Source organism: Haematobia irritans, chromosome 2 (assembly GCF_050003625.1).
Source record: "Haematobia irritans isolate KBUSLIRL chromosome 2, ASM5000362v1, whole genome shotgun sequence".
Classification (NCBI taxonomy): Eukaryota; Metazoa; Arthropoda; class Insecta; order Diptera; family Muscidae; genus Haematobia; species Haematobia irritans.
This window is the reverse complement of record NC_134398.1, coordinates 111,984,323-112,000,269: the sequence shown is the minus strand read 5'-3', so window position 1 is coordinate 112,000,269 and position 15,947 is coordinate 111,984,323. Positions and strand designations below refer to the sequence as shown.

Genomic DNA, 15,947 nt, shown 5'->3' with positions numbered 1-15,947 from the left:
CTCGTGACTTTACCTTTAATTAATATGCCTTGTATTGTTACAAGAGCAAGGCATATTAATTAAAGGTAAAGTCACGAGCAAACGTGTGTACACCCCATGATATTTAGAAAGTCAAACTAAAATGGCAGGTCACTTAAGTTGACATTTTGTGTATGTGTAGTGTTGTTGTATTGTAATATTTATGTACACAAAGAATGTAAACAAACATACTAAACGTAAACAAAGCCTTTGACAAGATGAATGTCGATATTAGTCACCTGATTGCATGACTTTACCTCTTTAATATGCCTTGTTACAAGAGCCATTTTATATTTTGTTAAACACCAAACACAACTACACGCTCACAAAAAATCGCTTCTGTAACATATACTCCCAAACATATTTTGCTTCAAGCATATATATTTTTCGGTATTGCCCAAACATTTATATGTTTGATCTCTTCCAATATATAATATGTTTGAAAGTATATTGGTCTAAACAATATATGTTTGGGTAGTCTAAGTTCCAAATATTTTGTATTTTTGCATCCAAATTCAATAATGTTGTCTTCCAAAAAACAATATGTTATTATGTGAACATATAATATGTTTGGAAGCATTTTGCACCCAAAAATATTATATGCTTAAAAAAAATTCTCCCAAACAATATTGTGCTCAAAATTTTATTTATTTATTTATATATTTACAATCATAATGAATTATGAAAATAAACAGGTAATATAGGTGCTAACAACATAGGTTTTCGACCTGAATGCGCAAAATTTTGTTTCTGCCCAATTGTAAAGGGTGATTCTTTTGAGATTAGGATTTTCATGCATTAGTATTTGACAGATCACGTGGGATTTCAGACATGGTGTCAAAGAGAAAGATGCTCAGTATGCTTTGACATTTCATCATGAATAGACTTACGATCTGCCACAACGTCGAATTTTCAGTGAATGGGCCCTAGAAAAGTTGGCAGAAAATCCGCTTTTTTATCGACAAATTTTGTTCAGCGATGAGGCTCATTTCTGGTTGAATGGCTACGTAAATAAGCAAAATTGCCGCATTTGGAGTGAAGAGCAACCAGAAGCCGTTCAAGAACTGCCCATGCATCCCGAAAAATGCACTGTTTGGTGTGGTTTGTACGCTGGTGGAATCATTGGACCGTATTTTTTCAAAGATGCTGTTGGACGCAACGTTACGGTGAATGGCGATCGCTATCGTTCGATGCTAACAAACTTTTTGTTGCCAAAAATGGAAGAACTGAACTTGGTTGACATGTGGTTTCAACAAGATGGCGCTACATGCCACACAGCTCGCGATTCTATGGCCATTTTGAGGGAAAACTTCGGAGAACAATTCATCTCAAGAAATGGACCGGTAAGTTGGCCACCAAGATCATGCGATTTGACGCCTTTAGACTATTTTTTGTGGGGCTACGTCAAGTCTAAAGTCTACAGAAATAAGCCAGCAACTATTCCAGCTTTGGAAGACAACATTTCCGAAGAAATTCGGGCTATTCCGGCCGAAATGCTCGAAAAAGTTGCCCAAAATTGGACTTTCCGAATGGACCACCTAAGACGCAGCCGCGGTCAACATTTAAATGAAATTATCTTCAAAAAGTAAATGTCATGGACCAATCTAACGTTTCAAATAAAGAACCGATGAGATTTTGCAAATTTTATGCGTTTTTTTTTTTTTTAAAGTTATCAAGCTCTTAACAAATCACCCTTTATATTCCCCGACATCTTTCTCAATTCCACGAGATTTTTTAGTTCTTAGCACCTTTTTCTGTAATACAAACATTGTAGAAGAAATTATTCAATTTTATGATTTTTTTATTTTAATTTTACCTTTTGCCGGATGGGGATTCGAACAGCGGACCACACAGTTTGTAAGGATCAAAGAAGTAGCTGATCAATTGCCCAAGGAAAAATAAAATGTTAATTTTGTAATAACAAGCAACAACCACTTAATTCAATATTCAATATCGCTCCCTGTTAAGTAGCGCTCCAAGCTACTAAACACATATATGTTTATATGCTATTTCTAAATTAATATATGTTTGCATTCAAGCATATTATATTTACAAACATTTTATGTCCCAAACATAATATGTTCTAACATAGTAACATATATGTCCCACACATGTTATGCTAGTTTATGAACATTATATGCTTGCACTCAAAAATATTGTGTTTAAAAATTTGTGTTCCAAACATATAATGTTTATAGCCAAACATATGAAAAACAGTCTTTTTCAACCGTGTAGCTTCTTATAATTTATTTAAATAAAAACAATAATGAAGTGTTGAAAACATAGTTATTTCGCTTAAAATTGTGAAAGGTATATTGGTGAACAATTTTTGACTTTCCAAATGGAATAAAGTGATAGTTTTTCAAATATTTTTCCAGACACGCTGCCTCCATTGGGAAAAAAGCACTGGCTGATAGACAACATGTAACTTGCAACTTGTAAAGCGGACCTTAGACGGTCGGATAAACGCTACGACAGAGGTTCGCCTATTTGTTGTATGTTCGCTCAAGTTTTACCCTCACACTGCACGAACAATTATGAAAACAACATGAAGAAATAAGAAGAAGCATAAACACAAACAATAAAGATGGACGAAAAGTTAGGTGTAAAGCCAGTTTTTAGTAAAAATGGAAGAAACAATAAAAAATCCAAGCTGAATTAGCGATCCGTCACTAATTTCATTGCAGAAATGCTTGTTTTAATTATAAAAATAATTTTGTTTTTGCTAATGTTTGGCTAACATCTCCTTACACGTGAAGATTTGTGCCTCCCAACCGGAAAAAATCAAAGTTGTTTTGATTTTATGCCAACACGTCCCTGCAACTCGCGAACATGGCCTTATACTAGCGGATTTGTCGCCGCAACGTGTTGTGTCGCAGGGTTTATCCGACCGTATAAGATGCCCTTAACTCAACATCAATATTTTATTAATGCATAAAAATATGTTAAATGTGATGTGATAGTCGTATAAATGTTGTATTTATTAGAATTTATAAATGTATAATAAAATTAATAAACATTGGGTTTTCTTGACCACAATGATTCTTTTACAACTATCTTAAAATGCACTTTCTCTGATTGTTTGAAGGGGCTCTTATTGGCGTCCTTCTAAATGTATCCAGAAGGGCACAAATTAAATGCACTCATGCGATACTTTTTTGTAGTAACTTGGCGTGGTACAACTTCTCAATAGTGACGGCGCTTTTCCGAGGAGTTTTGGATATCGTATACGACTGTTTTCGACGTAGTGGGGATTCTCAGAAGCGCCCCCAAATTCAAAAAATGTTGGCAGGGATAATTACACCCAGAAAACAAATTCGTTGCCTCAACCGAATTATTTGCCAACCGAAAGCAGGTGGTTCCATCAACTATCAATGATATTTGTCAGCACAACTAACATTTGGCAATTGTAACTACATGGTAGTATGTTGGATCAACTTTGCATTGGTTGTCGCAATTTCATATTAATTGTTTTGTTTGTTGGTGATTTTTTCGATTTTCTTTGCTATTATCCTAACCAAATTCCAATATCAAATGAAAGGGCAGATTATATTGAGATTTTATTAATTTATTACAAGATTTACAATCATAACAAATTACGAAAATAAATACAAAAGGTGCTAACAACAAAGGCTTTTGGTCTACATATATGTGAGATCAATTTACATTACAATTAACAATTTTTTATAGGTAATGTTTGTATACCAATGACAGATGGTTATTAGGTTGCAATTATGTGGTCGAACTACAGAACCTAATTCAATATATACTTGCCAGAAATTTCTTCCTTAATGCGGTTTACAGACTATCAGTTATTCCGGACGACAGTGCTCGTGTCGAACATATCCCATATATTGTGCACATTATAAGTTAAGTCCGAAGGCATAATCGATACTGCTGCATGTTTATGGGATCGATAACACATTCACCGATTATTTAGTCATCGCCGACAAGTCGTATCGATTCGACACACTGTAAGATTTTTTACAAACACCAACATTCCGTCCGGAATAACTGATAGTCTGTAAAGCGCATAACTTAAAAATTTGTTTCCCCGCTACAACATGATTCTTTTACAACTATTTTACAACTCACTTTTTCTGATTGTGTGAAGGGTCTCTTATTGGCGTCGTTCTCAATTTATTAAAAAAAGGCACCTAATAATTGCACTCATGCGATACTTTTTGTAGTTATTCCGGACGACAGAGCTCGTGTCAAACATATCCCATATATTGTGCACATTATAAGTTAAGTCCGAAGGCATAATCGATACTGCTGCATGTTTATGGGATCGATAACACATTTACCGATTATTTAGTCATCGCCGACAAGTCGTATCGATCCGACACACTATAAGATTCTTTACAAACACCGACATTCCGTCCGGAATAACTGATAGTCTGTAAAGCGCATGAACGGTGAAATGTTTTGGAAAAACGAATGAGGAAAACGAGTCATTGGGAACATAGCATTACGAGTCTGTGCCCTGCCAGCATTTTAAAGTTCCATTTCATCCTCATCGCTACCACAGACTCGTAAATGTCACCACAACCATCGCGAACTGTGATGGGGGAAGCATATCAAATAGTACAAAATGTACATGAAAGTATTTTGTCATCACTACTGTTAGAAGAGCCATTTTATTTTTTGTGAAACGCCAAGCGCAACCAGCTTGTTATAATTTATTTAAATAAAAACGAAAATAAAGCTGAAAACATAGATATTACGCTTAAAATTGTGAAAGGTATATGGTGAACAATTTTCGACTTTCCAAATAGAATAAAGTGATCGTTTTTCAAATATTTTTCCAGGCACGCTGTCTCCATCGAAAATAAACAAACTGGCTGATAGACGCTGCAATATGTAACTAGCTACTTAAAACTCAACATCATTCTTTTATTAATGCAAAAAATTATGTTAAATGTGATGAGATAAACCGAAAAATGTTATATTTATAAGAAATTATAAATGTTTAATCAAATCAATAAGCATCTACACAATCGTGTTTTACTTGACCACAATGATTCTTCTACAATTACCTTAAAATGCACTTTTTCTGATAGTTTGCAGGGGTTCTTATTGGCGTCCTTCGAAATTGATCTAAATAGGCACCTAATAATTGCACTGATGAGAAACTTTTTCGTAGTAACTTGGCGTGGTACAACTTCTCAATAGTGACGGCGCTTTTCCGACGAGTTTTTGATGTCGTATATGATTGTTATCGACGTAGTGGGGATTCTCAGAAGCGCCCCCAAATTCAAAAAATGTTGGCAGGGTGGTAGCGATGAGGATGAAATGGAATTTTGAAATGCTGGCAGGGTAAGGGAGACCGTATAGTTCGATTTTTGATGAAATTGTGCTTTTTATAGAATACCTCATGTATAATAATTTCTTACTCAAGGTGTACCATAAATGTTTATTAACTCCATTTGTCGGGTATGAAATCTAAGGGCCGTTTGCACTGAATGAAGACATCAATTTATTTATAAATAAAGATAAAAAGCCACAAATTGAAAAATTGACATTAGTTTAAGGCATCTCGAGAAATCCCGGGATTCAAAATAAAAATTAATCCCGTCCTGGGAGACAGCCCTAGAAATGACACAACCCAATAAACACAGAATGAGCGTTTTTCAAATGCAACACCTTTTCAGTTTGAGGGTAAATATCATTTTCAACATAAATTCAACTTGACTTGAAACAGCTCATCTTCAATACATCTTCAAATTGTTTGCGAATTACAACCAATTTGGCAAAATGTTGACGAAAACTTTGAAAATGTGTTGAAGATAATTGGAGACAACTTTGACAAAACACAACCCTGAAATGCAACGAAAAAACCACATGGTTTTCAATACTACTTTGGACAACAAAGTTCGTGGAAGAAATACAAAAATGTGGAAAGTTTTTAATAATCAATTGAAATTGCTTATAATAATTGGTAAGTAAAACTAAAACACGAAATGAAAACTTTAAGGAAGTCACTAAAATCAAATCTCTTTGCAGACAACTAAAATATTTGAATGCTGATTCTTGGACACATTAAGAGACTGGCCGATGAAAAATGATAGTGGCTTATCGAGAAGAGAAAGTTTCCATAAATCAAAGTGCAACCAAAAAAACTTGGTATTTATTCTTTTCCATATCAACAACTACTGGATGATAATTCGCATCACATCGATAGTTTAATTTACATCGCATCATCGGTTTAATTTGTTATTTTGTGAATTGAAATTGCTGGAAATTTATTCCAATTATCTAGTCATCAAGTTCCTGAAAATTGCCAGTATTTTAATAACAACAATTTTGTAACACCAACGTTCTTGAGGAAAACACGAGGTACGTGGTCAGTTGGAAGAAATACAAACTGGTAAGTCAAAATAAAAAGTGAAATGAAAACATAATGGAAATCACAAAACTCGATTGTTTTGCAGAAAACTAAAATCATTGGATGGTATATTCTTGGAAGATGTTGGCCGATGAAAAACCGATGAAGAGAACAACAAAGAAAAGTTTTCAGAAAACTTACAAGGTGCAACCAATTAAAACAAAGTGCAACAATTCCTATATCAAGAACTTCTGGATGAAAATGTGCATTACATCAATGTACATCCCGTCATCAGTTTGATATTTTGTGATTTCCTCTTGCTGGAATCTATTCTAACACACAAGCCAGCAAGTTCCTCGATAGTAATTATTTCAAATTGCCAGGATATTAATTAATAGTTATTTGACACCAACATTATGGAGGAAATGGAATTATACATGTAAAAATGTTTAAGATATTTAAAGTTGTATTCATAGTTTTATTTATTAATACGTTTAATAAGATAATTACATTTTGATTGGTATTATATTATTATTTTTATATATTATTAATGTTATTTTTAAGATTATTATATTTGTTAACGAAAAAAATAATAAAATTTACAAAATCTCTAGAAATTTAGTATTGACTCTCAGTTAGAACTAGGATTGACTTTCATACAAATTGTGGTTTGAAAGTATTCGCAACAATGCTAATTTTTTATTTTTATCACATTGAAAACTGTTTGAGAAATTATTGAGTAGCGATGCATTTCAATTTGAGGATTACAATTGAGAAATTATTGCTATTGTGTTGAATTTTACTGTTGAGGGTAATGTCTGTTTTTTGTTGAGAACGCGATTTTCTCAACAATTTCTCAACTTGAATATTACCCTAATCCTTTGAAAAAATGTTTTAAAAATTATTGAATTTTAGTATTTTTCAAACGTTTGTGTTTATTGGGAATATTATAATATAAAAAATATTGTGTACCAAATTATGTACATATATGTCTTTTATGTAGACGGCTTCAATATTTGTTTACCCGGCTTTAATATTTGGCAATGATACTATTTGAACGGCGTCATTATTTTGACAATTGAATCCAACTGGCCAGTAAGAGCATTTCTTTCCGTCAAAGAAATATAAGTAGAGCAAATAAACGAAAACTGCACAAAAATAATAGCCATTTACAAAACCTAAACATTGAGTATTAATTCACATCGCTGTACACTGTGATCTTCAAAGTTTGTGTTATATAATTTGAAGTTCTCAATTCAATTCAATTCACATTATAACCAATATTAAAAAATTGAAATGAGATGTGATAGATGTGTATGTGCGAGTGTTTGTGAATTCAAAATAAATGGGCCAATGATGCAGTAGAAAAGCAAAAAAAAGTTTTTCGGTTTCGGGCAATAACAAAACATTCGAAAGTAAATTTTGATACTCGCATAGAATAAGAATCGTTGATACATTTATGTACATACACACATGCGGGCTTGTGTGTAAATCGAGTCGAGGAAGTGTTAAAATATTTTGTAAATTCAAAACTATTATATTTGCATAATAAAGTATATACAGAGTACCAAAAACAAATCAAAAAGACAATCATTGTGTTGTGAATGAGCATGTAAGAAGAAACGTATAAAACCAACTTAAAATGAACAAATGGCTTTGTTTACGCTTTGTCTTCGTTTTGTGATGACAGTGATCCAGAGTTACCAGCTATTTTTCGTGAAAATCGTTAAATTTGCTTCGCATCACTGTGATAGCATCTTAATCGGCGTTGTTTTTTAGTCTGCTACCGCGGACTACTGTGGGGGCTATTCACAATAGCGATCTACGTTTAAATTGAATCTGTGGAAAATTCACAAGGAGAATGTTTTACTCCACTAGCATTAGACTAGTTTTATGTATATTCATAGGATTTATTTTATTTCAATTTATTTATTTCAATCTTGTAGAATTCTAACTAACTCCTATGTTAGGACAGTTGTATGTCAATTTCTTCATTATTGAGTTTGAATGTATTTTATTAACTGAAAAATGTATTTGGGCTTAAATCTACTTTAGTACAAATGGTCCGATTGGTCCAATTTTTGGCCAGCGTGTATACTTTTCGATTCTAAACACAAAATGTCATATACCACTTTTTGGCCTAGAGACCTATTTCGGAGTTACGGGTCCCTAAAGTTTTCATTGCCACGTATATTGGATTTAGTATCCATTGCACATAATCATCCTAAAAGTAATATATTTAGAATAACATGGAGCCGGAGAGGTCCTGGGTTCGCGTTAGCCCACTTTGGACCCTGTCCATAGGAGAAAGCGTCAAATCCCGGCCGAAGGCCGGCCACCTATACCCAATTTTTAAGGGTCGGTTTCTCGAAAACTACGCTCTTCCGACAAAATGTTTATTTAATATTTTCTGCTTAAAATGTACTATTTTTACCAAATACGCAAAAAACGGAATTTTATTTATTTCATGAAAAATTGCTGTCAGAATTAAGAAAAATATAAAGGAAAATACCGATTTTCAGATGTCGAGCCTAGTTTTCGAGATACTAGGCTTTTCCGCCAATTTTTTTACTTTACATATTCGATTTTAAATCCCTTCTCCTACACTCAAAAAAAAAATTGGATTATTTTTTAACAAATCTACTTTGTTCCCAAAAACATAATAATCAATTTTCTTATAAAACAATTTCAACACTTCCCCTTGTTTTATAAGTTAAAACAAATTGATTTCTTTACAAAGAGTTGCCAAACGAACCTTCGGTAAAGCCTTAGTCATTATATCTGCAATTTGCATATCCGTAGATATTTTAGATACTTGAATTTTTCCTTCAGAAATTTTTTCTCTGATGAAAAACGTGTTGATAGAGTTGTGTTTGATTCTTTGGTGATATTCTGGATTTTGAGTTAAGCGTAATGCAGCGTTATTGTCAATATATAATACAAGTGTATCTTCTAAATTTGTTATTTCTTCAAATAATCGTCTAAGCCAAATTAATTCTTTGCACGCTTCATTTGCAGCTATAATTTCCGCTTCTGTAGTAGATGTTGATACTATTATTTGCCTCTGACTAAACCAAGAAATGGCTCCACCAGCATAGACTGATACAACACCCGAAGTAGACCTTCCTGTCTCCGTACACCCTCCAAAGTCTGCATCACTATAACATTTCAATGCATTTTGTCCTTTTCTTTCGTAAGTTCCAGAAATATATCTAAGTACTCTTTTTAACTTAGTAACATCTTCTTGAGTTGGATTTTCCAGATGTCTTCATAAATAGCCAACACTGTAGGCTAGGTCAGGTCTTGTTCCAACCATTAGATACATTAAGGCTCCCATAGCCTGTCTGTATGGAAAATCGGTTACAGGATTTTTTGCTTCAGAACTGTCTTTCGATTTGTCCATAGGCGTAGAAGCAGCCTTACATTCTGAAAAATTGAACTTCTGTAAAATTCGATTTGCATAGGATGCTTGATTTATTTTGATAAAATCTTGTGTTCTTTCAATTTCTAAGCCGAGAAAGTAACTAGCTTCTTTTGTTACTATTTGTCATTTTTGCAACAGGGCTAAATGTTTGATCATAGTCAATACCTTTTTTTTTTGTTTAAACCCCTTAATAACTAGTCTTGCTTTAAACTTATCTATAGTTCCATCGGCATTCAGTTTTAATTTGTAAACTTATTTTCCTGGTAGCGCTTTTGCTCCCTGTGGCAAATCAACTAAATTTCAGGTTTTATTTTCTTTTAGTGATTGTATCTCTTTCTCCATAGCTTTCATCCATTCACTCTTCTTAGAACGTTTTGCAGCTTGTTTATAAATCTGTGGAATATTATTTCTAGTTCCTCTGCCATCATAACGAAGTCTTTGTATTTGGTGTTTTTAATTAGTGTTCTATTTCTTAGTCTCTTCACAATTGCTTCTTCCTCCACAGAATCGGATTCTCGTAATCGTTTTGATGCAGTTCCTTCTGGCCAACCTTCAAAATCCTCTGAAGAAAGTTCATCATCTGATACCGATTGCAAGGTTTCAATCTGATCTTGATTATTTTCAGCCTGTGCTGTGTGTGATGTCTGTTGTCCTTCATTTTCTTCTGGATTGCGATTATCTTCAATTTCCTCGTATTCGTTTTCTTCGCATGCTAGCTAGGAGAAGGGAAACTAAACTTCATAAAGGGTGATTTGTTAAGAGCTTGATAACTTTTTTTTTAAAAAAACGCATAAAATTTGCAAAATCTCATCGGTTCTTTATTTGAAACGTTAGATTGGTCCATGACATTTACTTTTTGAAGATAATTTCATTTAAATGTTGACCGCGGCTGCGTCTTAGGTGGTCCATTCGGAAAGTCCAATTTTGGGCAACTTTTTCGAGCATTTCGGCCGGAATAGCCCGAATTTCTTCGGAAATGTTGTCTTCCAAAGCTGGAATAGTTGCTGGCTTATTTCTGTAGACTTTAGACTTGACGTAGCCCCACAAAAAATAGTCTAAAGGCGTCAAATCGCATGATCTTGGTGGCCAACTTACCGGTCCATTTCTTGAGATGAATTGTTCTCCGAAGTTTTCCCTCAAAATGGCCATAGAATCGCGAGCTGTGTGGCATGTAGCGCCATCTTGTTGAAACCACATGTCAACCAAGTTCAGTTCTTCCATTTTTGGCAACAAAAAGTTTGTTAGCATCGAACGATAGCGATCGCCATTCACCGTAACGTTGCGTCCAACAGCATCTTTGAAAAAATACGGTCCAATGATTCCACCAGCGTACAAACCACACCAAACAGTGCATTTTTCGGGATGCATGGGCAGTTCTTGAACGGCTTCTGGTTGCTCTTCACTCCAAATGCGGCAATTTTGCTTATTTACGTAGCCATTCAACCAGAAATGAGCCTCATCGCTGAACAAAATTTGTCGATAAAAAAGCGGATTTTCTGCCACTGATTTTGGTAATAAAATTCAATGATTTGCAAGCGTTGCTCGTTAGTAAGTCTATTCATGATGAAATGTCAAAGCATACTGAGCATCTTTCTCTTTGACACCATGTCTGAAATCCCACGTGATCTGTCAAATACTAATGCATGAAAATCCTAACCTCAAAAGAATCACCCTTTATAACTGTTGCTGAAATCTTGTGTAACTGTTTGTGGATTCGATACATTTTCCTCTGTTGATATGTCCTTGTTTTTCTCATCATTTTCTTCTTTGTTTAGGTTCTGGCAATTTTGAATCTTTTTAATCAAATTTAACGTCTCTTGAAACATCTACTCTTTTGTTTTCTGGTATGTATATTCTGTATCTCTCATCTCCATCATATCCCACTAAGTATCCTTTTAAAGCTTTCTTGTCCATCTTTAAGCACTTCTCTTTAGGTACATGGACATAACACTTGGAACCAATTATACGTAAATGGTTTATTCTGGGTTTTTGTCCGAACCAAGCTTCATAAGGACTTATACCAGGAATAGAGGATTTCGAAGTCCTGTTCAAAATATATGCCGTTACCTTGTGAGTTATGCCAAAACCTTTTAAAATTCTATTCACATCTTTATTATCAAATACCAACCCATTGTCACTTAGAAAAGTTTTCGCAGTATGTCCTTGTGTTTTTGCGTGAACTAACATTTCTCTAAGTGTATCTATCACGTCGGATTTCTTATATACTTATATACTATATACCCATACCCGAATTGAGAAAAATCATCCTTATATAGAATAAGATATTTGTATCCTTAGAAGGATTCATGGAATGGACCACAAACGTCAGCTGAAATGAGTTCTCCACATGGGTTGCTGTTTTCCTGTTTCCAAACTTACATGTACTTACAATTTTCCGTAAGTACATGGCTCACAAATTTCTTGTTTCATTTTGACTTGTATATGAAAATCCTTTTCCAACTTTTCTTCCACGTGGCGTATATCTTGGTGTCCCCATCTTTCATGATAAAGCTGAAGCATAGAACTGTCTGAAACACCCAAACAAATATTTTTTTTTTTGCCTTTGGTATTATTGGTTGTATGGCCCATTTCTTGAACGACTCCCATTTTGATTATTTACTGGTTTACAGGTTTGATTATTTACTGATAGCCTGCATTCCGTTGCTGTTGAGTTGAAACTACTGTTTGGATTTCTATCTTGTGTTGCAAATACAGAAAACAAATTTCTTATATATCATGTACATACCAAACATCTCTGAGCTCCATTCTCAGCGACGTACCTTTTATTTTTGAAATTATTTGGGTAGTTTCCGTACCATATGCTTTAATATATTCTTTTCCTGCTGCTTGAATAACTTGAGGCTCTTTGAAACTATTAAATTCAGAAAAGAATTCATACGAACTTGTTACATGTTTCGTAGCTCCATTGTCAATCCACCAAACTTCTTTAAACACTGAGGCACGTTCTACATTGCTTTCAGTATTTAATGCCAGCTTGATATTTGTGGTGGCAGTCTTCTTCGATGGTTTTCCATCTTCAATCCATTTTCGGCAATCTTTCAGCCAATGTCGCTTCTTTTTGCAATAATGGCACACGTCCTCCTTCTTTGACACATTGCTACTTACTTTTTGTTTGTAATTTTTCTTAGATTTCACCATTAAAGCTTCTGGATTATTTGAATCTTGAATATTTTTCTTAAAGTTTCTCTCAAAAAGACAGATTTGCATTATTAGCTCGTCTATGGATTTGCCTGTATGCCTCGTGAGCATCATCCAACTAGACCGGAACATTTCATTGGATGGAGGAAGAACGTGGAGTATTTTGCAGATCAATAGCATATCTGGTAATATATTTTGCCCTATCAATCGCAAACCAGCATTCAATTCATCCCATATGCCTCTTAGTTTTGCAATATGTGTTGATGCGTCTAGATATCTTGCTATCCAAATGAAAACATGTCCGAACAAATTTTAAATAATTGATCCTTTGAAGTTGCCTCGAAAATGTTCTTAATGCCATCCATGTTTCATAGGCATTCTCTTTGTCCATAATTTTTTGGTACACCTCATATGTAAGCGTGTTGGTTAATATGCTATTTGCATAACAATTTGCTTTGCGGTAAAATTCTTCCTTTTTCTTGAATTCTATAATTTAATCTTCTGTAGCTCCATTTGCCAAAGGTATTGGTTCGAGTATGAAACTAACACGCTAAATGGTTTGATCTCCTCAGTAGCCAATTTTCTATCTTCCTAGAGTTTATTGTCTTTGCACACATACACTAGCATTTGGTTATGCTCTTATTACTACAAAAATAACAATAGGCAATGAGAATAACATATTTCACGAGCGATTGAGAAGCTAAGAACGCAAAATAAGTTTAGGAAAGTACCAGAAAATAAATATATGATTCTAACTAGTGATGACGTAATTTTATCGTTACAATTTGAAATTTTAAATTATTTGAAACTAATTTAAATAAACTTAAATCTAGAAATATAATTTTTTTTTTATTTTTTTTTTTATTTTATTTATTTATTTATTTTAATATTTTCTTGGTTGTCTAAAGCGACAATTCCTCCAAAATAAAATTGCAGTGTCTCCTTTTGAATTTTACCAGATTTGCAACTTGTCGGTTTATACAGAGATAGAGACGAAAAGAAAGAAAAATAGTGGCAAAAATCCATATTAAGATAGGTCAAAAACTTCGGATAATTCTACACAGTGAGTGATATTTTACAGCGATTGTGACCGGATTCTGCGGTGGAACCACATTCCGACAAAAGTATTACAACAACAACAACTAAGGTAAGTCCATCGTAATCGACTAAGCAGGGAAGTTTTCCGATCACAAATTTGTCTGTTCCGCGAGTGTTAACAAGTGCCAAAGAAAAAGAATAAATATGAGTGATCAGAACGAGAATGTTGGCGATCAAGCCGAAGCTGCTTCTCTCGCGTCTTCTACCTCGCTACAACAAATAGTCCCACCAACACCCAGCTCCAATGCCACTACTCCGACCTCATCAGTAACTGGTATAACTGTCAGCCGCCTTAAAGCTCCAACAAATTTTAGCGGTTCATCGTCTTCTGTTTCAAAAATCGGACGGCCATGCTCACATTCGGCGCCAAAAGCAGGTCCGCCACCAAGAGGTAAGTGTCCTTCTACTATATATTTTAAATACTTACATCATGATGCGTTGTTAAATTGTGTCAATATAGATTATTTTTTGAAGTAGATAAGAGGAACACACAACACTTAATACAAAGATATATAATCAATCAATCCGTATGTTATAGTAAGTTAGTGAATTTGTATATGACGCCCAAAGGAGCCACTTGAGCCCATAAGCGTAGAAAGGCCTCTGGGAGGAGGGCTTATCCCCCTCCAGAAAAAATTTAGCCCCCCCTGAAATTTGATAATCTTTTTAAAAATTTCCACTATGACTAATTAATAAATGGTTTATTTATTTTTCCCAATATGTTGCCATTGACAATGTTTGAGCCTGTAATATTTTTTACAGTCTATTTTCTCGAAAATAAAAAAAGTTTCAATTCTATACAATAACAGGTTGGCTGATAAGTCCCCGGTCTGACACATAGATGGCGTCGCTAGTATTAAATGCATATTATTTTTATATAGTACCAACCTCCAAATGATTCGTGTCAAAATTTGACGCCTGTAAGTCAATTAGTTAGTGAGATAGAGCGTCTTTTGTGAAGCAACTTTTGTTATTGTGAAAAAAATGGAAACAAAGGAATTTCGTGTTTTGATAAAATAGTGTTTTCTGAAGGGAAAAAATACGTTGGAAGCAAAAACTTGGCTTGATAATGAGTTTCCGGACTATGCCCCAGGGAAATCAACAGTAATTGGTATGCAAAATTCAAGCGTGGTGAAATGAGCACGGAGGACGGTGAACGCATTGGACGCCCGAAAGAGGTGGTTACCGACGAAAACATCAAAAAAATCCACAAAATGATTTTGAATGACCGTAAAATGAAGTTGATCGAGATAGCAGAGGCCTTAAAGATATCAAAGGAACGTATCGTATTACACCCGAGTTTTTCCGTCGATATGTGACAATGGGTGAAACATGGCTCCATCACTACACTCCTGAGTCCAATCGACAGTCGGCTGAATGGACAGCGACCGGTGAACCGTCTCCGAAGCGTGGAAAGACTCAAAAGTCCGCTGGCAAAGTAATGGCCTCTGTTTTTTGGGATGCGCATGGAATAATTTTTATCGATTATCTTGAGAAGGGAGAAACCATCAACAGTGACTATTATATGGCGTTATTGGAGCGTTTAAAGGTCGAAATCGCGGCAAAACGTCCCCATATGAAGAAGAAAAAAGTGTTGTTCCACCAAGACAACGCACCGTGCCACAAGTCATTGAGAAAGATGGCAAAAATGCATGAATTCGAATTGTTTCCCCACCCACCGTATTCTCCAGATCTGGCCCACAGCGACTTTTTCTTGTTCTCAGACATCAAAAGGATGCTCGCAGGGAAAAAAATTGGCTGCAATGAAGAGGTGATCGCCGATACTGAGGCCTATTTTGAGGCAAAACCGAAGGAGTACTACCAAAATGGTATCAAAAAATATGGAAGGTCGTTATAATCATTGTATCGCTCTTGAAGGGAACTATGTTTTGAATAATAAAAACGAATTTTGAAAAAAAA

At 34.6% G+C, this 15,947-nt stretch overlaps 1 protein-coding gene and 2 long non-coding RNA genes across 4 annotated transcripts in view; all 3 read left to right on the top strand.

Annotated features, from left to right (window-relative positions):
* The first annotated feature begins 4,657 nt into the window (after positions 1–4,657).
* On the top strand, positions 4,658–5,006 carry LOC142226047 (uncharacterized). Its single transcript, XR_012719587.1, has 2 exons — positions 4,658–4,762; positions 4,830–5,006. It is a non-coding gene; the product is annotated as an uncharacterized LOC142226047 (long non-coding RNA).
* Positions 5,007–5,625: 619 nt separating this feature from the next.
* On the top strand, positions 5,626–6,963 carry LOC142226046 (uncharacterized). The gene is made up of 3 exons (XR_012719586.1): positions 5,626–5,959; positions 6,025–6,388; positions 6,453–6,963. It is a non-coding gene; the product is annotated as an uncharacterized LOC142226046 (long non-coding RNA).
* A 7,121-nt stretch (positions 6,964–14,084) lies between these two features.
* CLIP-190 (Cytoplasmic linker protein 190) overlaps positions 14,085–15,947 on the top strand; it is a 316,617-nt gene continuing 314,754 nt past the window's right edge. The window contains exon 1 of one of the 2 annotated variants that reach the window (XM_075295900.1): positions 14,085–14,418. In XM_075295900.1, coding sequence (XP_075152015.1) covers positions 14,172–14,418 — 247 coding nt within the window. In that variant the 5' untranslated portion in view covers positions 14,085–14,171. The remainder of the gene's footprint in view (positions 14,419–15,947) is intronic. The other variant, XM_075295899.1, reaches the window with a different exon arrangement.